Source organism: Plecotus auritus (genome assembly GCF_963455305.1).
Source record: "Plecotus auritus genome assembly, chromosome: 6".
Lineage (NCBI taxonomy): Eukaryota > Metazoa > Chordata > Mammalia > Chiroptera > Vespertilionidae > Plecotus > Plecotus auritus.
The window spans coordinates 84,921,439-84,945,663 of NC_137773.1; the positions used below are offsets into that span (position 1 = coordinate 84,921,439).

General features: G+C 49.7%; 1 protein-coding gene across 1 annotated transcript; it reads right to left on the reverse strand.

Moving 5' to 3' along the window:
- Positions 1-445: 445 nt before the first annotated feature.
- Positions 446-12,639, reverse strand: SIRT6 (sirtuin 6). Its single transcript, XM_080677037.1, has 8 exons — positions 12,558-12,639; positions 8,439-8,566; positions 6,461-6,643; positions 4,311-4,370; positions 2,286-2,381; positions 2,122-2,202; positions 1,441-1,564; positions 446-1,352 (listed from the first exon to the last, which is right to left on the reverse strand). Exons 1-8 carry the CDS (start codon positions 12,621-12,623, stop codon positions 1,011-1,013), a joined length of 1,080 nt encoding a protein of 359 aa, XP_080533163.1. The 5' UTR covers positions 12,624-12,639; the 3' UTR covers positions 446-1,010.
- Between the last annotated feature and the right edge of the window lie 11,586 nt (positions 12,640-24,225).

Here is a 24,225-nt window from a genome sequence, read left to right on the forward strand (position 1 = left end):
TTTGGCGGCCTCCAGAGGCCCTTCAAGGGCATCCGCCTTCCAAGGGACAGGCTGCCCACCCTGCTTTCACCCATGGAGACTGAGCAAGTGAAGGGACCATTCTAAGGTAACAGCTGGGTTGGGGTGGAACCCAGTTTCACCTGAGCTCTTAAGGGGTCACCCCAGCCCTGCCCCTTTGCATAGGTGTCTGAGGGATGCAATCGCGACCAAAGGATCATTCCTTGCGTGGCTCACAGCCTAGTAGTGAGAGCACATACTTAAAAACCATGCAAATAGGTACACAATTACAAACTGAAAGTTTAAGGAATGCCAGCAGCTGGTATTGCCCTTCGTCTGGATTGCATGGAAGCCCAGGCTGACGTCCCGTGGGGGGAGGAGGGAACCACACGTTTCTTCCCCAGGGCCTAGGACCTGGTGCAAGGTTGTGGGTGTTACACACAGACTCAGATGCAAGAAATTCTGCTTTTATTGCACTAAAGACTTTTCTGGAAGCGTGGAAGAGCCAGTGGGCCCACCTTTCTCCCTTCAGTCCAAAGGCAGTGCAACACTCAATTGTGTGTCCCACCAGGAAGTTTGGCTCTTAAATGGAGGATGCCCCTCCCTTCTGGAGGAACTGTGAAGGCCATTTGGGGGAGGCAGGGGTTGGGGGTGTGAAGGCCCAGGGAGCAGAGGGATTTAATTTCTGCTTAGGCTGGAAACTGAGGGAGGGCATGGCCACATCTCCCCCCAAAAACATCCTGAGTCGTGGGCTGGAGCAGAGAAGGTACCTGTGGTGTCAGCTCGAAGGTCAGGGTCCAGAGCAGGGTTGCTCCTCCCCAGACCCCTACCAGAGGCCCCTGGAGCTAAAGGAAGCCCCAAAGGAGGGCAAGTTTGCCCCCGGGCCTGCAGCACAGCTCTCACTGCCCTGAGATCTCCTGCCCCAGGACAGAGGCAAGTAACAAAGTGAGACCGGTAAGAAAAAAACAAACCCACGGTTTCTACAAAAAGCCCCACCCTCCCATGCCCTCTGGTCAGCTGGGAATCATCTCGGTCTTCACCCTTTTAGGGGTCCTGCGGGGGGCAGGACTGTCCAGCTGCTCCCTCTTGGGGCTGACGGGCCCGGAACCATTGTGCTGAGCGGGGGGTTCGGTTGTGGGCTCCTGCTTGGGGCTGGCTGGCGCTGGACCACTGAACTGGGTGAGGGACTCCTCCTTGGGCTCCAACTTAGGGGCGGGCGGGCGGGGCAGGGGCGTCAGCGCCCTCTCCACCACGCGGGGGCCGTCCCAGGTGGGGATCTCCAGGCCCAGGTGTTTCATGAGCCGGGTCATGACCTCGTCTACGTAGCCATGGATGCGTAGGTCAGCCTGCCGGTCCTGCTGGGGCAAGGACGTGTGAGGTGGAGGCAGAGGGCTCATCGGGTCCTGGGGTGGGGGAAAGGTCAGGGGTGGGCTCAATACATACGTGCTTGGTGGGCTGAAGGTTGACGATGACCAGCCTGCCTCCACGTCGCTTGGTGGCAAGCGGCAGGTTCCCACTGGGCCGGATTTGGAGGGAGGTGCCTAGTGTGACAGACAGGTCCGCGATCCTGGGGCCGGGAGGCGGGGTTAGGCTGAGCCTCTCTACAAGGGTTTCTGCAGCCCTCCTCCTGCCGCACCCTTGGGGGTGGGGTCTCAAACTCTACTGCAACATGCCCAGGTGCACCCTGGGAGGCCAAGCTTCCCTGAATCCTGCCCCAGTGGCTTCCCTTCCACTGTTGGCAGAGGGGAGTTGTTGATGTGGGCGGGACCTTCCACACTTGGAACTCCAGAGTTGAATCCTGGCTGGGTAGCACTGGACAGAGGAGTCACCTTGCTAAAGTCTCAGTTTTCTTGCCTGTAAAATGGGCCCAGTATAACCCCTGGGCTGTGGTGAGTACCTTGTCTGTGAAGCTCCTGGCCCAGGGTCAGGTAGGTAAGAGGGCTAGTACCTAGTTGCTGCCATTATTAGGGGAAATCAATGCCCAAATAGGGTTCAAGCCTCCTCCTCCAGGAAGCCTCTCCTGACTCCACCTCTGAGCTGGAGTTCCTTGCCCTCTGCTGAAGCTGGTTGTGCTTTTGCCCCTCTCCCTGCCTGCCCCACCTTGGGCTCATCTGGGGGTCTGACCTGCTGGCTTCATCAGCAAGAGTGAGGTCCCGTTCGGGCAGAGCATCCTCCCAGTCCAGGATGGTGTCTCTCAGCTCCCCTCTGCAATGGTGAGGGTTAGGGGGAGTCAGTATGGAGACCTGCCGCCTCCCCGGGAGCCCAAGGCATGGACAGGGGTCACTCACCTGCAGGCCCGCAGGCCCCTTGCCTTAGCCATGGTGCAGAGCCGGCCAGTGGCTTTGAGGCCCATGCTGCCCACCACAGTGTCCCGGACATATTGCCTACATTGGAGGAGGAAAGAGGGCTTGGTCAAGCCCACCACCTTCCCACCTATGGCCCCACCCAGTAGTTCTTGATTTTGGGGGGGTTCTTGTTCTCCCAGGGAAGTAGGGGCTACGTGACTAGAATCTAAGCACAGGGAAACATCCAACATGCCCAGAGGAGGGGCAGAAAGGGAGCCTTCCATGAAACAGCTGCTTCAAAACAACAGCATGGAAAACAGAGAAAGGCCAGGAACTGTTCTAGACAAAGGAGACTAAAGAGAAGTGACAGTGACATGCAAAGTGTGACCCTGGCTTGGATCTTGGACGAGGAGAAAAATAGCAACGATGGGAGCACTGGGAATATTAATTGGAGACAGAATCATCATGCTACATGGTTTTTACATTTCCCAACTTTAATAACTACACTGTGGTCCTAGCTGGTTTGGCTCAGTGGACAGAGCATCGGCCTGCGGACTGAAGGGTCCCGGGTTTGATTCCAGTCAAGGACACATGTCAGGGTTGCTGGCTCGATCCCCAGTGGGGGGCATGCAGGAGGCAGCCAATCAATGATTCTCGCTCATCATTGATGTTTCTATTCTTTCTCCCCTCTCCTTTCCTCTCTGAAATCAATAAAAATATATTTTAAAAAAATAACTACACTGTGGATGGGGAAGAGGATACTGAAGCTTGCAGGAGATAAATGTCTTAAGGGTTTTGAGGCAAAGGATAAGGAAGCCTGCCACTTATTCTTGAACAGCACAGCAAATAGTGGTAACAGAGAAAAGGGAAGACAAATTGTGGCAGACAAACTATGGCCCCATGGATCAAATCTGGCCCTCCTGTTATGTTTTTATAAATAAAGTTTATTGGCACATGGCCATGCCAATTCCTTTATGTGTCATTTATGGTGGCTTTTGCACTACAACAGCGGAGCCGATGGTCATGAGAAAAACAGTCTGGCCCACAAAGCTGAAAATATTTACCATCTGGCCCTTTACAGGAATGTTTAACTGCTGGTCTAGGTTAAGTATGAGTTCATCATACATTCTTGTGAGTTTTCCATTGGTTTGAACATTTTTCAAAATAAATATGGAGAAAACTTTTTTATAACAAGTGGGGGAGGGGTCTCTCTGTGCCCCAGACCCCAAGATTCCACCTACAGGAGGTGTGGGCAGGTCATGCTCCCTGCCACTGACATCCCACAGTTATTCATATCTGTGAGTCTGCTCCCCCACAGAGGAAGACACACCCAGAGCCCACTTATTCCAGGAAGGGCTCTGGCTCAGCCTTCTCGGACCTGGGGTCACACCCATCAACCCACAACACTGTTATGGGTTGAATTGTGTGCCCCCAAATGGTATGTTGGAGTCGGAATCCCGGTACTTTAGAATGTGACTATATTTGGAAAGAGGGTTACTGCAGCTGTAATGAGTTAAGATGAGGTCACATTGGAGTAGTGTGGCCCTGGTCCAACACTAGTATCCTTGTAAGAACGGAGACACAGAGAAGACGGGCATGTGACAAAGAGGCAGAGGTTGGAGTGATGCATCTACAGCCCAGGGATGCCCAGAAGGTCAGAAACCACCAGAAGCTGGAGAGGTCGGAAGAATCCCCCTCCAGGTTTCAGAGGGAGCATGGCCCTGCCAACACCTTGATTTTGGACTTCTAGTTTCCAGAACTGTGAGGACATACATTTCTGTTGTTTTAAGCCACTTGGTTTGTGATTACTGTGGCAGCCACATGAAATGAATACACCTCCCCAGGAGGAAGATGTGCCTTGCTGCCCCACACCTCCAGGGTCACACCCCAGTCCTGTCCCTCTATCCTGGGTCTCTTGGTCTCAGATTCAACTCATAAGGCCCTGTTGCAGAGCCTAACCTGGGAAGTGACAAAAAATGGGCCTGGGTCACCATACCTTGCCTGCCCCCACGCCCTTGTGACACTCACGTCTTACACTTGACACATTCTTCTACAAACATGTTCCCATGAAGCTCTGCCAGCTTGTCCCTGTGGGAGGAGAAGAGGTTTGGTGGTGCCATGGGCTCCCTGAATCCTGAGGCTTTGGGTCTGGTGCCAAGTCCTCCTCCTCCAGGAAGCCTTACCTAAACTCTCATCCACAGGATCCATGGACTCCCTCTTTCTGGTTCCTCCAGGTGTGCAACCCTGGGCAGCTGGCCCAACCTCTTGGAGCCCAAGGATTCATTAACCCCACAGCTGACCCCACCTCCATACCTGGGCAGCTCATTCTATTAACAAAATCCACCAATAAACATGGTGGAACCTTCCAACGTCACCAGGTCTGAAGGATGGGAATTCTAATCCCCAGTTTGCAAAGGAAGAAATTGAGGTGATAGGTGGCTCTGGACATGTGCTTTGACGCAGAGGAATATGAAATCAACTCCTAGCACTGTTGACTCCCTGCTGTGTGACCTTGGGCAGGTCACTTAACCTCTCTGTGCCTGAATCCCCATCTGTGAAATAGGATGACAGTGTCCAACTCTTAGGATGTTTGAGGGAACAATTATTATGCCTGGAAGGCTCTTTCCTATGGCTCCCTTTGTCACCTCCTTCATGTCCCTACTCAAATGTCATAGCCACCCTGACCTCCCTGTTAAAAGCTGCAACTCCCCACAAACTCCTCCCTGCACAACCCTCTCTTTTTCTCCTATGGCAATGATCACTGTCGGACATAGAATTTAACATGCTTATTTATCTTGTTTGCTGCCTGTTTCCTTCCCACTATAGCATAAGCCAGGAGGGCAGGGCTTTTTGTCTGTCTGGTATGCTATGTCCTGCCTCTAGAACTGTGTATGGCAGGCAGTAGGTGCTCAATAGTTGTTGAATGTGGCCCATTTTGCTCCTACCTGTACCCAGTGGTGCTGGGGGATTGGTGTCTCCCTAGTATGCACACAGAGACTGGTGTCACTGAGAAGTGAGCAGTGGGTGCTGGGAGTGGCCTGGGTGGAGGCAAGGGAGCTGATTGAAAATCCATCAGTCAGGAAATTGAAGGCATTGAAATCCCCAAATACACTCCTGTCCCCTCCCCTCAGCGGCTCCCCTCTATCTCTGGGTGGCTCTGTCACACCCACCTACACCAGTGGTCGGCAAACCGCGGCTCGCGAGCCACGGTTTGCCGCTGTGTTGACTAATGAGTTTGCCGACCACTGACCTACACACTCCAGCTCAACGTTATCCAGGTGTAGGGACCTGGATTTCTGTGTTCTTGTAGAAGCCCTAACCACCTGTGCCACAGGAATGTATTTGCTATATGGTGAGAAAACGTTTGCTTTCATTTCTCGAAACGTCTGCACGGGCCATAAGGGCTAGGTCTGTAGCCACCTACCTAGTGAATTACTCTGCTTGGAGGGATAATAAGGTGCCCAGCAGTTACAGCCCGAATAGGGCCCCAGGGTCACCCAGCCAGGAAGGCTGGGGTCTTGCTTTCTCAGGTTTTTACATGTTGAAATGGATGAAGGCCCAGAACTTGGAGACATTTCTAGGTCAGAAGAGCTGTCTGACTCCTGGAGAAATTTTATTTCTGTGCCAGAGGCCTGGAGTTAGGACTCAGGCCCATTTCAAAAGCGCAGAGAACGGCTGCCTCATCCTCCTTTGCAAACAGAGACAAGTCCTTTCCTGCCCCCCTTGCCTGTGGAGGGTCTGGCTACTTGTATGAACTAACTGGGGTTCTCATTGTCCCCAAAGGTAAGATCAGGGAAAGTGGGGAGGGAGGCAACACACTTGGTATTAAGGAATCGACCTTTCTGCCCGAAACCCGTGTTCACATTCAGAATAAAAGTTATAAAGACGAATATTAAAATGCAACTGCAAATCCTAGACCCTGACCATCCTCCTCCCCACCTCAAGGGAGATTTTGCAGCCACTCTGGGACCTGAAAAAAGGGGACCCGAATTCTTGAGATGTGCCCAGGAAGCACTGACAATGATGGCTCTGGTTGGAGAAATCCTACTAAGTGGCAAGTGCTCTTCCCCCGTGGCCTTGCTGAATTGTCACATCGCCCTCTCGAGGGAGGGGCTGCCATCAACCTCTATTTTGCAAATAAGGAAGCCGAAGTGCAGAGAGAGGGAGCCGGGTGTTACCTAGGAAAGCCAGAGCGCACGTGCAGCCCATCCACGTTCTGGCTGACAAGGAAGCGGAGAAGGCCCACACGCTCCAGCTGCACGAGCGCCATGTGGGTCAGTGTGGGCCGTGCACTCTCGAAGGTGGTGTCGAACTTGGGAGCCAGGCCCCGCTCCTCCATCGTCCAGACGCCATGGGGGCCTCTGAAGGTGGCATGTGGGGAGAGATGCAGACAAAGAGTTTAGGGATCAGAGAAAGGGGGGGACATAAAAAGAGAGAGACAGCCTGGCCGTTGTGGCTCAGTGGTTGAGCGTTGACCCAAGAACTAGGAGGTGACGGTTTGATAGTCAGGGCACATGCCTGAATTGCGGGCTCGATCCTCAGTAGGGGATGTGCAGGAGGCAGCCAATCAATGATTCTCTCTCATTATTGATATTGCTATCTCTTTCTCTCTCCTCCTTCCTCTCTCTGAAATCAATTTAAAAAAAAAAGAGAGACAGACAGCCCTGGCTGGGTGGCTTAGTTGGTTGGAGCATCTTCCCGTACACTAAATGGTTGTAGGTTCAATTCCTGGTTGGGGCACACACCTAGGTTGCAGGTTCAATCCCCATTCAGTGAGCATACAGAGGTAACTGATTAATGTTTCTCTCTCTCTCTAAAATCAATAAAAACATACCTTCCAGTGAGGATTTTTTAAAAAAGAGAGACACAGAGAATTGAAGATAGACAAACAGAGAAAGACAGAGAGAGAGAATGAGATAGACAAAGGGGTAAAGTGGGGGAAAGAGAGATTGAGAGGGAGGAAGAGGAGAAGAGAGAATAGTGTACACCAAGGGCAAAAATTAATTATTCAATTCAACCAACACTTACTGCTGCTGCACTGAGTCTGGCCCTGTGCTGGGTGATGCTAGGGACCTAGAGCAGTGGTCGGCAAAATCATTAGTCAACAGAGTGGCAAACCGCAGCTCGCAAGCCGCATGTGGCTCGCAAGCCGCAGTTTGCCGACCACTGACCTAGAGGAACCAGGCCCTGCCCAAGGAATCCTTGATCTTGTCAGGGGAGACACTGGTGGGCACAAACCCTTCAGCCCTGTGGGCTGGGCTGGCCCAGTGGAGGCAGTGAGGGCTCTGTGTGAGGACTATGGAAAGGCTTCTTGGAGGAGGCTGAGTTGTCTCTTAAACTGTAAGAGGGAAGGGCAGAGCAGAAGGGGAAGCAAAGGCCTGTGAGTTTGGGGAAATGCAAGTGGTCTGGGGGCTACAACGGGAGCGTGAGGTTGAAGAGATAACATAAGGCTGGGTCGGGAAGGTCTTGGAACTCTCCTGTGTAGCAATGGGGAGCCATGGCAGGTTATGGAGAAGGAGTGGGGGGAATTCGTGCCTTAGAATTCTAACATTCCTCCAAGGAATCTGCACTTCTGCTACTGGAGGCCCAAGAGGACTTGAAAAATAGTATAAATGCAATAGGCCTGCCCTTTGGGGCAGGGTTTTGAACTCAGCAACTACAGGAGCAACTCGGGGGCCACCAGGTTGAGAACCTTGCTTTTCAGCTACAAAATTCTTGTCACACAGGTTGCCTGAAGTATGGGGTGGTTTATCAGATTTCACACCCTCAGTTATGGCTGAGGAAACTGAGGTCCAAAGGATTAAGCCACTTGCCCAGTACCAGGTCTGATATAAAAATACTTGCGAGTGTGGAGCTAATTGTCCCTGATATGAATCTCCCTGCTTTCTACGGTAATAGTACTGATATTTAGCTATGCACAGTGAGCCCAGCATCCCTTGTAGCTAGGAATGGACAGTGAAATGTTGGGTGTGATTTAACAAGACAAGTCTGAAAGGAGGGGTCTTTCCCATCCCAAACACCCAGGGAATGGAGGATCACGACTCAGCCAGGGGGAAGGCAGCAGGCTGGATTCCGATGCCTGGGTATCTGTGGCTCACAGGGAAGCCCTCAGCAGCTAGCAGGTCCTGCCTTGACTTCCCCTCCACACGTACAGACCTGAAGTCAGGGATGCCTGAGGCGGTGCTGATGCCAGCGCCCGTGTGGAACACCACATTGGAGGACTGCCAAACCAGCTTTGCCAGCTCCCACACCTTCCGCTCCAACTCCTCAGGGGGGTCGAAGATCTGTTGTGTGAGAGAGCAAAGGGCAGTGATGTGATCAAAACGTGTCCCACAGTTGCAAGGCCACTAGCCACAGACTAAGCTGCCCTTGCTTTGACGAGAGTGAATCTGAAAAGGCAGTTTGTCATCATGTCCCTCCTCTGCCCACAGCCCTCCAGGGCTCCCGCCTTCCTCAGGCAAAAGCCCAAGTCCTCCCTGTGGCCTACTGCCCAAAATACTCTTTTCCTAGACTCCCTCACCTCCTTTAGGTCTTGGTTCAGAAGACACCTCACTTATACACTTAGGTTCACAGTAGCTTTAACTTACAACAGCTAAAACATAGAAGCAAGCCAAGTATCCATTGATGAATGAATGGATAAACATAATTTTTTAAAATTTTTTTAAAATATATTTTGATTGATTTCAGAGAGCAGGGAAAGGGAGAGAGAATCATTGATCGGCTGCCTCTTGAATGCCTTGAACTGGGGATCAAGCCCGCAACTTGGGCATGTGCCCTTGACCGGAAATGAACCTGGGACCCTTCAGTCCACAGGCCGACACTCTATCCGCTGAGCCAAACCGGCTAGGGCGATAAACATAATTCTGACACACGCTACAATGGGAATGAACCTTGAGGACATTGTTTTTGAGTGAAAGAAGCCAGACACAAAAGGACAAATACTGCCCTAGCTGTTTTGTTGAGTGGTTAGAGCATCAGCCACAGACTGAAGGGTCTCAGGTTGGATTCCGGTTAAAGGCTCGTACCTCGGTTATAGGCTCGATCTCCAGCCCCAGTCAGGGCACCTGCAGGAGGCAAACAATCTATGTGTCTCTCTCACATCGATGTTTCTTTCTCTGTCTCTCCCGCTCCCTTCCACTCTCTCTAAAAATCAATGGGAAGAAAAATCCTCGGGTGAGGTTAACAAACAAAAGGACAGCCCTAGCTGGTTTGGCTCAGTGGATAGAGCCAGCAGTCGCCAACCAGTGATCCGCGGACCACTGGTGGTCCGTGAGGTCCGAAAGGTTGGCGACCATTGGATAAAGCGTCAGTCTGTGAATCGAGGGGTCCCGGGTTTGATTCCGGTCAAGGGCACGTACCTCAGTTGCAGGCTCCTCCCTGGCCCAGGCCCTGGTCAGGGCTCATGCAGGAGGCAACCAATCTCTCACATTGATGTTTCTGTCTTTCCCTTTCTCTTCCAATCTCTCTAAAAATCAATGGAAAAATATCCTCAGGTTGGGGGGGGTGGAGGGGTAATGGGGGGATAAGGACACATATGTTATACCTTAATCAATAAAGAAAAAATTTTTTAAAAAATATCCTCGGGTGAGGATTAAAAGAAAAAAAAAAAGGACAAATACTGTGTGATTCCAATTTATGAAGTTCCTAACGGAATCAAATCCATAGAAACAGGAAGTAGATAATGGGTGCCAAGGGCTGGGGGGGGGGGTACTAAAGGCGTCCACCTCAGGTGATTGGGGAGGCTGAGCTACTGGCCCCTATAGGTCACCTACCACACAAAGCCACTCCATCAACACAAGGAAGCAGCAAAATGCGGAGACAAAGAAACATGTCACGAATGAAAGAAATGGAGGAAAGCAAACTACTGGACGACATAGAGTTCAGAACCACATTTATAAGGTTACTCAAGAATCTTCTAAATACCACTGAGGAACTTAGTGAGACCTTTAAGGATCTTAATGAGAATGCCAAAAAAAAGTGGAAAAGGACCAGTCAGAAATTAAGCATACACTGTCTGAAATAAAGAATATACAGAAACTCAACTGTAGATCAACGCACCCCAAAAATCAAACCAAAGATCTGAAATATGAGGAAACAAAAAACACCCAACCAGAAAAACAAAAAGAAAAAATCCAAAAATAGGAAGATAGTGTAAGGAGCCTCTGGGACAACTTTAAGCATACCAACATCCGAATTTTTGGGGTGCCAGAAGAAGAGAGAGAGCAAAATATTGAAAACCTATTAGAAGAAATAATGACAGAAAACTTTCCCTACCTGGTGAAAGAAATAGACTTACAAGTTCAGGAAGCACACAGAACCCTATACAAGAGGAATCCAAAGAGGACCACACCAAGACACATCATAATTAAAATGCCAAGGGCAAAAGACAAAGAGAGAATCTTGAAAGCAGCAAGAGAAAAACGGTTAGTTACCTACAAGGGAGCACCCATACGACTGTCAGCTGATTTCTCGGCAGAAACTATACAGGCCAGAAGGGAGTGGCAAGAAATATTCAAAGTGATGAACAGCAAGAACCTGCAACCAAGATTACTCTACCCAGCAAAGCTATCATTCAGAGTTGAAGGTCAGATAAAGAGCTTCACAGACAAGAAAAAGCTAAAGGAGTTCATCACCACCAAACCAGGATTACATGAAATGCTGAAGGGTATTCTTTAAGAAGAGGAAGAAGAAGAAAAAGGTAAAGATAAAAATTATGAACAACAAAATGACATCAAATACATACCTACCAACAAGTGAATCTAAAAATCAAGTGAATAAAAAATCTGAAGAACAGAATGGACTGGTGAATATAATAGAATCAGGGACATAGAAAGGGAGTGGACTGACAATTCTCAGGGGGAAGGGAGTGTGAGGGGTGCGGGAAGAGATTGGACAAAAATCTTACACCTATGGATGAAGACAGTGGCGGGGGGTAAGGGCATGGGGTGGGGTGGGGAATCAGGTGGAGGGGAGCTATGGGGGAAAAAAAGAGGAACACCTGTAATAATCTGAACAATAAAGATTTATTTAAAAAAAAAAGGGCTGGGGGAGGGGGATCGGGAATTAAGGGTGTCATGAGGTCAGAGTTTCAGTTTGGGAAGATGACAAAGTTCTGGAGATGTATGGTGGGGATGGCTGTGCAACATGAATATACTTAATGCCACTGACTGTAAGTGTACATTAAGATGATAAATGTTATGAAAGGTGTACTTCACCATTACAGAAAACACTGAAAAAAGCCACCTCAGGGATGTCTCCCGGCCACCTGGTTTCCATGCATCCCCCAGCGCTCATCACGGCCAGCTTTACTTTCCTCCCTAGGCTCTCTCCTTAGCTCCCGCCTCCCTTCTTTTTTTTTTTTTAAATTTTTTTTATTAAGGTATTGTATGTGTACATATCTTACCATTGCCCCCCCCAACCCACCCCATCCGCCTCCCTTCTTATATTTATTTGCTGCTTCTCTCTTTTCCCCCTGGAATGAGGGGGTTTTGTCTGTCTTGTTCCCTGTTGTGGCCCCAGGACCTATAAAGTGCCTGGTGCACAGTAGGTGCTCAATAAATATTTGAGGAATGAAGCCAACACAAGCAGGCGAGGAACAGGGCTTCCAGAGGGACTCACACCATCTGAGAGATCCTTACATGTATGTCTGACTCAGAACGAACTGAGTAGCTTTTATGGGATGAGGGCAATCTACGCCCCGCGCCCCCACCCCCACCAAGTGTACAGAAGGGGAGACTCCTCTTCAGAATGGAAGTGACAATCCCAAGGTCTCAGTATGTGGAGGGGACTTCTCTCGGAGTAGCTGGAGGGGTCTTCCTGACATACTTATGTCCATCCAAGGTTCCTGCCCAGCTCAAAACCTGTTACCATCACCCACAGGATAAAGTCAACTTCCCAGGCTGGCATTTGGAAGCTGTCCTCGCCTGACTCTAGCTTAATCTGGGCCCAAGTGCATTTATCCCTCCCCGCGTCCCCCGCCTTTGCCCCTGCAGTGCCTTCCGCCAAGAACTACATCCCGGGCTACCCCATCAGAACTTCAGGACTTCGCCACGCGGGCTCTTCCCTTTGTACCAGCCCCGCCGACCCCGGGCTGGGCCTCTTCGCGTCCCCGGGCGCGCTAGGGGGCGTCACCTCCCACCCTCTCCTCATTGGGAAGTTCCTCCCATTGTCTAGCTTCGGTGCCTCCTGATAGTCCCAGTGCCCTGCTGCCGCCCGGCCCCACCCGGCCCGCGGCCATGTAAGGGGCGGCCTTCGGGGACCCCCGGCCACGCTCACCTCCGGGAGGCCGCACTTGCCCTTATCCGCGTACGGCGATAGCCCCGCCGCGTAATTCACCGACATTCTCGCCCCCAACGGGAACAATAAAGTTTCCCTTGTTGAGGCCACTTCCGCCGGAAATCGGGAGGGACGCGGTAGAGGAGGGGCCACCGGGCCGCTCCCTCCAAGGCGCATGCGCCTCTCGCTGACGCCTCAGGCGCCATTTTAACTGCTGGTAAAAGAGGCTGGCTCTCTTCTAACGGCTCGCGGCTCGCGTGGGGCGGGAGAGGGGCTGTGAGCCCGCGGGAAGCGGGGGCGGCCGCCCACGTGAGTGTTCTCCAGTCACCTCTGGTACGACGGACACAGCCATTTCCCCTTTTTATAAATTAGTAAACTGATGCTCCCCCTCCACCCCCACCCCTGTGAGGATGCAGTCACAGAGAAAGGTCCCAGGACTTGGACTTCCAGTCCAAGGTTCTTTCCATTGCACGTTTCAGAAGTTTATAAATTCCAAGTGAAGGGTACCTGAGGCGGGGAGCCTCACCAGAGAGAACTTGGGGTGACACTCTCAGTTATCTGTTATTCAGGTGGGTGATGATCACTCAGCAGGACTGGTCCCGTGGGCACCCAGAGGCTGGAGAAGGTGGCCTTTAGGACTCATTTAAGAAGCACGTGCTGGGGGGGAAAAATAAGCAGCACGTGGGGAGCGGCTCCCTCTGGAGCCTGCCCACGCCTTGCTTCCCCATTTCTTTCTCAGTCCTGCTTTCCCCCCTAAATTCTAAGGGTCCCAGAGACTTGCAACCAGGGAAGCAGTGGGCAGCGGCAGCTCATCCCAGGCTTACCCCTGAACCTGTCTCCAAGTCCCCCTTTTCTCTGACTTTTCAGTGAGCCAACAGCAGCTCTGCCTCCACTCACTCCTGTCCCTGTGACTTTTACCTCTCTGCGAGCCAACAGCAGCCCCACCGTGGCTCAATTCTTCCTAAAACAAGCAGTGCCTCCCCCCACACCCCCTATCTCCAGGCTCTCTGCAGTTGCTTCTTCTATGCTAAGCCCTTCCTTGTTTCACTGTCCCCAGCTTTAATAAATGTGGTCTCAAAACAAACAAACAAAAAACCCCACACAGTGTCTCCTGTGTGCTAAGGAGACACTGGAGGACAAAAGTGGCGCCTTGTAGCTAATGATGGATACAAACCAGTGCCTGGGCAATGGTGACAGTGTGACTGAGGTGCAATGAGGGCACCAGGCAATGAGGAAACTCAGAGGAGGCACCTGACCCAGCCTGGGGGCATCCAGAAAGGCTTCCTGGGGGAGGGGCTGTCATAGCAAAGATCTGAAGAGTGAGTAGGAGTGAGAGGGGGAGAATGATCAAGTTGGAGGGTGACATGGGGCACAGAAAGAGTGCTCCTGGCAGAGGAAACAGCAAGAGCAAAGGCTGGGAGAAGAACAAGAGAGTAGCTCATTTCAGAAACTGAACTAGGTCCAGTGATGATAGGGAAGAACATGGGTGTCTTCCCACTAGATCCCGCTGGCCAACAGGCAGCCCCGCTGCCAACCTGCCTCCTCCCTCAGCTCATCCCCGGCCCCCTGGGGCTGCTGCCGCCTGCTCAGAGCTGATCGGGTGTCAGAGCTGAGTGCACAGTGTTGCTGGTGCTAGCTGGTGGCCCAGCAGGGAGTGGGTAACCGGAGCCAGCAGTGAACACAGTGGCCTGGTGCTGGAGTCACTGGAACTGCAGGAGGTAGGAGAGGAAGGAGAGAAGGGAGGCCTGGGATGGGGGCTCCCCTTAGGACCTCAGGTTCCTTGCCCCTGAGCCCTAGCATGTGGGAGAAAGGAGGTGCCGGTATATATCCCACACTGAGGGGCCACACTGAGGGATTACCCAGGCACCCTGACAAACACGCACTTGTGCGTGCATGCGCCTCCCACTTCTCAGCCTTAGTCCGTCTGGGGTGTGTACCCTCCTTTCCTTCTGCTTAGGGTCCTGTCTGGCCTTCAGGCCCTGCTTATAGATTATCGCCTCTTCCAGGAAGCAGCTCCCTAGATGAGAGCACTTCCCCCTCCCCCAAGCCGACAGATTCCCACCTGCTCAACCTGTGGACTCCTCTCGTGGGTGTCTTATTACACTCTTCTCTGGGTGTGATTGAGTCCTTTAGACAGGGGTAAAGAGAAAGGATGGGTGGGTAGTGAGCAAAGGGATACATTGAGTGAATGGAGTAAATTGAAGAGATGAATGAATGGATGGGCAGTAGATGGATGAGTGGGTGAATGGAAGAGAATGGATTTATGGAAGGGTGGATGGATGGTAAGTTGATAAGTCAGTGTAGAGTGGATGAACGATGGATGAATGAGTAGGTGGGTGGGTGGGTTTTGGATGTTTAGGTGAGTGCATACATGGGTGAGTAGATAGGTAGATGGGTGGGTGGGTGATGGATGGAGAATGAAGCATGGTGGAAGGGTACTGAAGGACCATGAGAAGATGAGTTGGGCAGGTGAGTTGGTGGGGGGATGTACAAGTCCTGAGGTAGGAAGATGGATGCACAGGTGAGTGGGTAGATGGATTCAAGGATGGGTTGGGGGGAAAAAAAAGAAGTATGGGTTGGAGAAGTCATGGTCAGGTGGGCAGGTGAAAGACACACCTTCACAGAACTCCCACTCAGACATGGGAAGGGATCCTGAGCCTCACATCTAGCAAAACATCCCTGGAGGTATACCTGTCTGACCTGCCTATTCCTGCACATGCATGGAACACAGAACAGGCCAAGGTGCACAGGCATGCATGCACACACATGCCTCATGCTTGTGTGTGCATATACATGCACATAACCATCGACCCAGACCTCCTCCCACCTTGGGTGACTTTCCTCCATGCTTTCACTCATGTGGAAGCCAGGCTGGTAAAAAGGGACTTAGCTGCAATGATGTTCTCTCTGACTACCCAAGAAACATGCCTCTGTGCTAAGAGCCTCAGCTCTGGGCCTGGCCCCCAAAGAGCCCCTAACTATTCAGGATGATAGAATTAGCCCAGACACTTTGGGCTTATGGAGCCAGGGCTGGGTTAGAAGGGACGGACCCAGGCAGGGCTGAAGGAACCAAATTTGGTGAGTTAGAGCTCTGCCTACTGGTGAGAGGCAAAACTGATCAATCAGAACATGGGATTTTGAAACTCGGCTGCATAGGATGAATAGGAGTTCACCAGAGAAGGAATAAAGAAAGGCATTTTATTTTATTTTTTTAATATGTTTTTTATTTTTAGAGAGAGGGGAAGGGAGAGGGATAGAGAGATAGAAACATCGATGAGAGAGAAACATCATCAATCAGCTGTTTCCTGCAGCCCCCTACTGGGGATGGAGCTGACAACCCAGATATGTGCCCTGACTGGGAATTGAACCTTTGACCTCTTAGTTCCTGGGTTGATGCTCAACGGCTGAGCCATACAAGCTGGGCAAGAAGGGCATTTTAGGTAGAAAAAACTGCACAGTCAAAAGCTTGGATACCAGAAAAACACCTGATCTTCTTGGGCCACAGGAAATACTGGTGAAGTGCATTTTTGAGCCCCTACTGTTTGCTGACCCAATGCTACAGACCTCACTGAAAACTAACCATGAGTTGGTCAAGAGGGGATATCTTCCTTATTTTAAGGGTGAGAGGTGTGAAACTTAGGTCTGGGAAATGGCCAGCTGAAGGACTCACAGCAGTTAGGAGACGGGGCATGTCTGTGTCCTGCTCAAGGGGCCACAGCGGCCCAGGGCGGAGGAAGTGGTCCTTTTGAGGAGGGGAAGGCTGCTGACCCTCCTGCTCACCAAGACTGATCCCCTTCCCCCCTGTCCTTTCCCAGGTGGCCTGGGTTGAGGAGAAGCATTGTATGCTGGCCATGAAGACTCTCCGGGCTCGATTTAAGAAGACAGAGGTAAGTCTGAGGCCACTGAGATGCATGCTGTCCCCCAACCTCAGGTGGCTGTCCCCAAAGCCTGGCTGAAGATCCACTGGGCCTTCGGGCCATTATCCCTTGCCCATCAGGTTCTTTTGGCAGCTTCCACAGGACCAGGGTCCTCCCTGTTCATAACTCTCCCATAGTTCCTCACCTCCCACAGGCTCCAGTTTACCCCTTTATTTCCTCTGTACTGCCCCCTGCTGTCACGATGTCCTCACTGTCTCCTGTTCTAGCTTTTCAGCCACCAGGCCTTTGCCTACGCTGCTCCTCCACCTGGAATGCCCTCCCCCAGAATTGTTGCCTACCAAACCCTTCCCATCCCTCCCAATTTGGCTCCAATGACACTTCTTCCAGAAGATTTCTGTTCTCCCCAGCTACAGTGACCACTTGATTTTCTGAGGACTCACTTTCTTGGGGACTTTGATCTCTTTTTTTTGTTTTTTAATAGGCAAATTTTTTATATTTTTCATATGTCCGAGCAACTTCACATTCAAGGAATTTAATTGATTAAAAAATACAATTCAGCCCAGCCAGCGTGGTTCAATTGGTTAAGCGTCCTGTGCACCGAAAGGTTGCCGGTTTGATTCCAGGTCAAGGCACATACCTGGGTGGTGGGTTTGATGTCCGGGTCTCTCTCTCTCTCTCTCTCTCTCTCTCTCTCTCTCTCTCTCTCTCTCTCTCTCTCTGTTTCTCTCTCTCTCTCTCTCTCTCTCTCTCTCTCTCTCTCTCTCTGTTTCTCTCTCTCTCTCTCTCTCTTTCTCCTTTCCTCCCTCTCCCTCTTTCTCATTTCTTCTCTCTAAGCATGTACTCAGATGAGGATTAAAAACAACAATGCTGTCATTATCTACATATTGTTACTGTCACATATTAGATGCTTTTTCAAGTCACATTTAATTGTCAGTATTTTACATGATAAAGCTGCCAACTATCCTTGGGAAAAAAATTTATTGAACTTACTGAGGTGACATTGGTTAATAAAATTATATAGGTTTTAGTGTACAATTCTATAATATATCATTTGTATATTGTATTGTGTATTCACCAGATCTCTTGCTTTTGACTATTTATTCAGCAAACATTTGCATCAGGCACTGTTATGGCACAGAACAAACAGCAATGAATAAGGCAGACGGAAATCTCTGTCATCAGGTGCTGACAGCCGGGTGAGGGAGATGAACACAAAACAAGATAAATGAGGGGAAAGGCATATTTTGTGCCATTGAGACAAAGAAAGCAAGGAAAGGAGATTGGAGTGTCTAGGGAGATGGTTGCGATTTTAAACTGGTTGTCAGCTAATTGAAAGTGAGCTGTGTAGGATGACTAGGTTGCAATTTTATTTTTATTTTTAAAATACTTTTTTTTTTTTCAGAGAGAGAGAGACAGAGAGGAACATTGATTTGTTCCACTTATTTATGCATGCATTGGTTGATTCTTTTTTTTTTTTAAATATATTTTATTGATTTTTTTACAGAGAGGAAGGGAGAGGGAGAGAGAGTTAGAAACATCGATGAGAGAGAAATATCAATCAGCTGCCTCTTGCACACCCCCTACTGGGGATATGCCCGCAACCAAGGTACATGCCCTTGACCGGAATCGAACCTGGGACCCTTGAGTCCGCAGGCCGACTCTCTACCCACTGAGCCAAACCAGTCACGGCTGGTTGATTCTTATATGTGCCCTGACCAATGGAATCTGCAACCTTGGCGTATCAGGACAATGCTCTAACCAACTCAGCTACCCGGCCAGGGCTAGGTTGCATTTTTATTATTTTTTATTATTTTATTATTTTTATTTTTTAAATATATATATATATATATATATATTTTAAAACATTAGGAAATTTTTCTTTTTTTTAAATATATTTTATTGATATTTTACAGAGAGGAAGGGAGAGGGATAGAGAGCTAGAAACATCGATGGGAGAGAAACATCGATCAGCTGCCTCCTGCACACCTCCCACTGGGGATGTGCCCGCAACCAAGGTACATGCCCTTGACCGGAATCGAACCCGGGACCCCTCAGTCCGCAGGCTGACGCTCTATCCACTGAGCCAAACCGGTTTCGGCTAAATATATTTTATTGATTTTTTACAGAGAGGAAGGGCGAGGGATAGAGAGTTAGAAACATCGATGAGAGAGAAACATCGATCAGCTGCCTCCTGCACACCTCCTACTGGGGATGTGCCCACAACCAAGGTACATGCCCCCAACTGGAATTGAACCTGGGCCCCTTCAGTCCACAGGCTGACGCTCTATCCACTGAGCCAAATGGGTTTCGGCTAGGTTGCACTTTTAAACCGGTTGTCAGCAAAAGCCTTTCCAAGAAGCTGATATTAGAGCGAAGATCAGAAGGGAAAGAAGGAGGGACTTGTGTGTTTACTTGAGGGAACTGCATTTCAGACAAAGGGAATAGCCAGTGCAAAGGCCCTGAGGTGGGATCCAGCTGGCTTCCCTTAAAGCTAGCTTTTTTAAAAAAAAATCCTCACCAGAGGATATTTTTCCATTGATTTTTGTTTTTAGAGAGATTGGAAGGGAGGGGGAAAGACAGAGAGAGAGAGAAACATTGATTGGTTGCCTCCTGCATGTGCCCCAACCAGGGCCAGGGATAGAGCCTGCAATGGAAGTATGTGCCCTTGACCAGAATCGAACCCAGGACCCTTTAGTCCTTAGGCTGATGCTCTATCCACTGAGCCAAACCAGCTAGGGCTTGAAACTATATCGTGGACTGTGTACCTCCAGAAGGAAATGCTCCTTCTTCCGTCATCCCCACTCCCTCCTGCCCCCCCCAGTCCCTGCCAATGTGGGGGCCAGTTCAGGGCATAGATTAAGAGACCTAAGAGGATTTGCGTCTAGAGTCAGAGTGCCCCTTTGTGCTGACCTTGGTTGGGCTTGACTTTGCACTTACAGCACGAAGAAGCCAGGTCCAGAGAGGTGACCTCCCCTCTCCCAGTCACAGAGCACACAAAGCAAAGTGGCAGCATGAGGCTCAAACACACATATGCCTGACTTTCCCCCAAGTGGTAAGGCCTTCTATCGGCAGGCGTAGCCCAGAGCAACCAGAGGGGCTACCTGGAGGGGGCAGCGCTGGAGAGTAACCTGGAAGAACAGGGAAGATTTAGACAAGTGAAGATAGACAGGAGGGGGATGGGGACCAGTGTGGGCAAAGGTTCGGGCCTGGTTGATTTAGGGACATACGGGATTATAAGCAGGTTCTTCTGGCTGGAGCAGAGAACATAAGGGGGGAGCTAAGGGCAGAGAGGGCCCAGCCAGAGGAGTTCTTGAAAGCCAGAAAACGGGGGCAGGGCCACAAGCCTGGTTTTAAAGTCAGGTGGCCCTGGGTTAGAATCCTGTCCCGGACAAGCTGGGTGACTTTGGATCTGTTGCCACCCATTCTATGGCCTCCCTCAGTTTTTTCAACTTATTTTGTTTTATTTATTGATTTTAACATTGCTTTTCATTTTAAAATTTATTTTATTATTCATTTTTAATTGGGTGTCATTGAATTCATTTTTATTTCATTTTATTTTTATTCAGATACTATAAATGCCTTACCATGTATTTTTCTGATGTTAATGAATTTAATTCTCTTAATGAAATGGTAGCTTTCATTATCCCCATTTTACATATGAAGAATGGAGGACCAGAAAGGTTAAGGAATTTGCCAAAGGTCACACAGCTTGGAATTGAGGCACCAGACTTCCTTCTCCCAGGGCTGTGTTGCTGTGAACATGATCTTGGCTTTCTTTTTTTTGGGGGGGTGGGGGTGGTGGGGGGGCGAGCAGTGCATTGATTGAAAATAAATGAAGAGAGAGAGAGAAATAGAGAGAAAATAATAAATGGCTCATTAACCTCCAAAAATGACATAAGCTCAGTTTCATTTACTGTGGAATCACCCTAAATTTTTACCTCCAGTTTGGAATCAATTTCTAACTTGAATTTTTCACATTAGCCCCAAGAATTTCTGAGAAGTTGTAGCCAGTAGTAAACCAAACAAATAACTTTAATTTCAAAAGCAGAATTATATTGAAATAAAATCTTTCAAAAAGTTTTGTGCAACTAAATAAAAAAGACTCCTAATTCAGGGCATGGGTGTGTTTTGATAGGTGTGTGGCACAAAGTCAAGGGGGAGAGAATGGGAACTGGAGGGTGTTAAAATGTCCAATTGGGTATGAGGGTCTCTGGGTGTCTGGGGGGTGAGAATAGTGTTTGCTCTGAGCAGAGAGGCGCCTGGGTTGGGCTGGAGGAACTGGAGCTGTAGCAGCAGCTGGGAGGCCTGGGGGAGTAGCTTAGTCCTCCATTCTCCCTCCCCCCCCTCTCCGCCCTCCAACACACACACCGGGCATCTGCCATCCCTCCCTCCGCCCCCGGCTCCAGTTTCTCAGCAGGCAGCAGGAGTCAGGTTCAGCTTTTGTTCAGCTCCCCGAGGGAAGAAAGCAAACACCCATGACTGCAGAGATCCCACCTCATGTCTCTGCGGACCTTTTATTCCTCTCTTCTCAGCACACACGGTCCAGCCCTCACACTTTTGCTCCAGTCCTTCTCCGCTGCCTCCCGCTTCATTCTGCTTCCTCTAATACCAGCCTTTTCTTCAAGGCCCCGGCAGGTGGCAATACTTGATCTGGGCCTCAGTGTTCCCACCCATCAAATAGGAGTTAACTGGGGCTGAGCCTAGTAGTTTCCCACTGACCTGCTGCCCTTATTTCAGGTTTTGAAAAATCCCACAAGAAAGAAGATTGGGATGTTAGAGATTCATAGACTCCCAATGCCTCAGTGCTTCCTAGAAAACCAATCTCTTTCTTTCTTTCTCTCATATTTATTCAACAAACATTTATTAAGCACCTATTGTGTGTCAAGCCCTGATTAGGTGCTTGTTTGGTTTAATGATCTGTTCTCACTGTCCTGAAATTATTATTTAAACATAGTCATCTTTTTCTTTTTATATATATATATATATATATATATATATATATATATATATATATATTTTATTGATTTCAGAGAGGAAGGGAAAGGGAGAGATAGAAACATCAATGATGAGAGAATTGTTGATTGGCTGCCTCCTGTACACCCCCTAATGGGGATTGAGCCCGTAACCCGGCATGTGCCCTTGACTAGAATTGAACGTGGGACCCTTCAGTCTGTAGGCCAACACTCTATCCACTGAGCCAAACCAGCTGGGACTATTTTTTTCTCTTTCATTTTTCTCTCCATCACCATTTATCCCTCTTATACCTTCCCCCACCTCCACCCACCCCATACCTTGAAAAAATTTTAAAAATATATTCTTATTGGTCTCAGAGAAGAAGGGAGAGGGAGAGAGAGAGAAACATCAATGATGAGAGAGAATCATTGATCGGCTGCCTCCTGCACACCCCCTACTGGGGATTGAGCTGGCAACCTGGGCATGTGCCCTGACCAGGAATTGAACTGTGACCTCCTTGTTCATAGGTCAATGCTCAACCACTGAGCTACACAGGCCGGGCTTACCTTGAAATTTCTTGTTGTTATTGTTAATCCTTACCCGAGGATACTTTTTTCTGTTGATTTTAAGAGAGAGTGGAAAGGAGGAGGAGAGATAGAGAGAGAGAAACATCGATGTGAGAGAGACACATTGATTGATTGCTTCCCACACGCACCCCAACTAGCACCAGGGACCAAGCCTCAACCAAGGTATATGCCCCTGACCAGGAAATCAAACCTGAGACCCTTCTGTGGACTGATGCTCTAACCACTAAACAAAACCAGCTGGGCTTACCTTGAAATTCTTAATAATTTTTTAACAAGGGAGCCCCGAATTTTCCTTTTGCACTGGGCCCTGCAAAATCTATCCCCAGTACCTGCTAGGGATACAGCAGTAACCAAGAAGGACCAAAATCCCTGCCCGTGTGGAAATGACTTTCTAGGGGAGAGGCCACGAAGAAACAGAATGGAAGAAACAAAACAAAAAAACACAATGTTTTCAGAAAGGTACACAGTATGACATCAGATGGGACAAGAGCAATGAAGGAGAAATAAACCCTACGAAAGGGCTAGAGAGTGACAAGGGTGGTCAGAGCAGGCTGTCTGAAGGGGTGGCTTCCAGTGCAGACAATAGTAAAGGAATCAGCCATGTGGACCGGAGCGGAGGGATGGCGCCCGGAGAGGCTGCTGCGGCAGGACGGATTGGACCTGGGGAAATAATGTAGGGGAGATGAGCTCAGGCACCTGACAAAGGGCGGGGCTGTTTAGAACAGGGGTGGGCACATTTCTCCTGTTAAGGGCCAGACAGTGAATATTTTTGGCTTCTTGGGCCCTCAGACCTCAATTCTGCCATTGCAGCTTGGGAGCAGCCATGGCCATCTTTAATAGATGGGCATGGCTCTGTCCCAATAAAACTTTATTTATGGACACTGAAATGTAAATTTCACATGATTTTCACGTGTCACGAAAAATTATTCTTTTTATCCACCCCCCCCTAATGATTTTACACTTGTAAGTGTAAAATCCATTCTGAGCCCTTGAGCCTGACAAACGAGGCAGGGGTGGGATTTGGCTGAGGATCATCACTGTTTGCAGATCCTCTGCCACAAGACTTCCTGGGCCTGTGAGCAGTCTGCATTTTATGCAAGTAAGATCGCTGGATTGCATGTAACATTATTATATTTAAAATCATTTTTCTTGAAATATTAAAAAAATAGAAATTATAAAAAAAGAAAGACACTTGGGGAAAAATAAAGATCGCGGGAGGCTTTGTAGCAGTAGAGAGAAAGAGAGGATCTGGTGCAGGCTTAGGAAGCCGGGAGATAAGCAAAGGGGATCAGGGTAAAAGCTAGAAGTCCAAATGGAACCCTTGGTGATGGGCTGGACCACCAGCGGGAAGGGGTGGACCTGAATGTAGTTTACATCCAGTGGGGTTGGCTGGAAGATGGGTGTGCAGTGAGAGAGAAGGGGTCAGATGATGCAAAAACTTGGCTTGAGCCCCTGGGGGGACAGCAGTGCCCATGGCTCACTGTGGGGGCCTTCCAGGAGGACGGGCCAAGGGCAGTTGGAAATCTTCCATTTCAGTCTCTTCTCTGGACAAGCCAGCCCCTTGGAGTTAGAGCCAAAGGCTGTGTCTTCTCTGTCTTTCAGGGATTTAACTAAGCACCTACTATGTCCTACATCTCCAGGACTCAGCATTAGAATGCACACAGGTCCAACCACACCTTTTTTTGATGAGTGAATCCACATTTATTGCACATTTACTACACTGTGCCCAGTGCTTCGCAGATAGTATCTCATGTGGTCCTCCAATAACCCTCTGCAGTAGCTACTGTTTATTATGGAACCCATTTCCCAGATGAGGAAAGTAAAGTCCAAAGCAGGTAAGTATCTTAGTGGAGTCATATGGTACATGTGGCTGTGCAGGGAGTGAGGCCCTGGATTCAAATTCAGGTTTGTCAAACTGCAGATCCCCACTGGTGGTTGAGTGAATGCATGAATTGATGGGTGAGCCGGAATGTCAGGGCGGCAGTGGAAGGCTCAGTCTGTCCAGGGCTCAGGCCAAGAGTCTCCTGCCAGCCCCAACCGGCTTGAAGGAGGTGGAGACCACACAGTAGGCAGTTCCTGGGAGATACAGTGGGCAGCCTGCAGGGGTGAGGGAGACAAGCCGCTTGGCTACATCTCCTCAGGGCAATCAGGTCAGGTCACCCCTCCCTGCCCATCCCACCCCTCCCCCACCGCCCAGTCCTGCCCCTCCCCCACCGCCCAGCCCAACCTCCTCCCTGCCCCCCCACATTG

What these genes read in the sequence shown, in the direction of transcription:
- SIRT6 (XM_080677037.1), bottom strand. Translation starts at nt 12,623, where the DNA reads ATGTCGGTGAATTACGCGGCGGGGCTATCGCCGTACGCGGATAAGGGC. An exon ending in GAATGTGTCAAGTGTAAGAC is followed by an intron (nt 2,382 to 4,310) that starts GTGAGTGTCACA and finishes CCTCCAATGTAG; the next exon opens with GCAATATGTCCGGGACACTG. An exon ending in CTTGCTGATGAAGCCAGCAG is followed by an intron (nt 1,565 to 2,121) that starts GTCAGACCCCCA and finishes TCCCGGCCCCAG; the next exon opens with GATCGCGGACCTGTCTGTCA.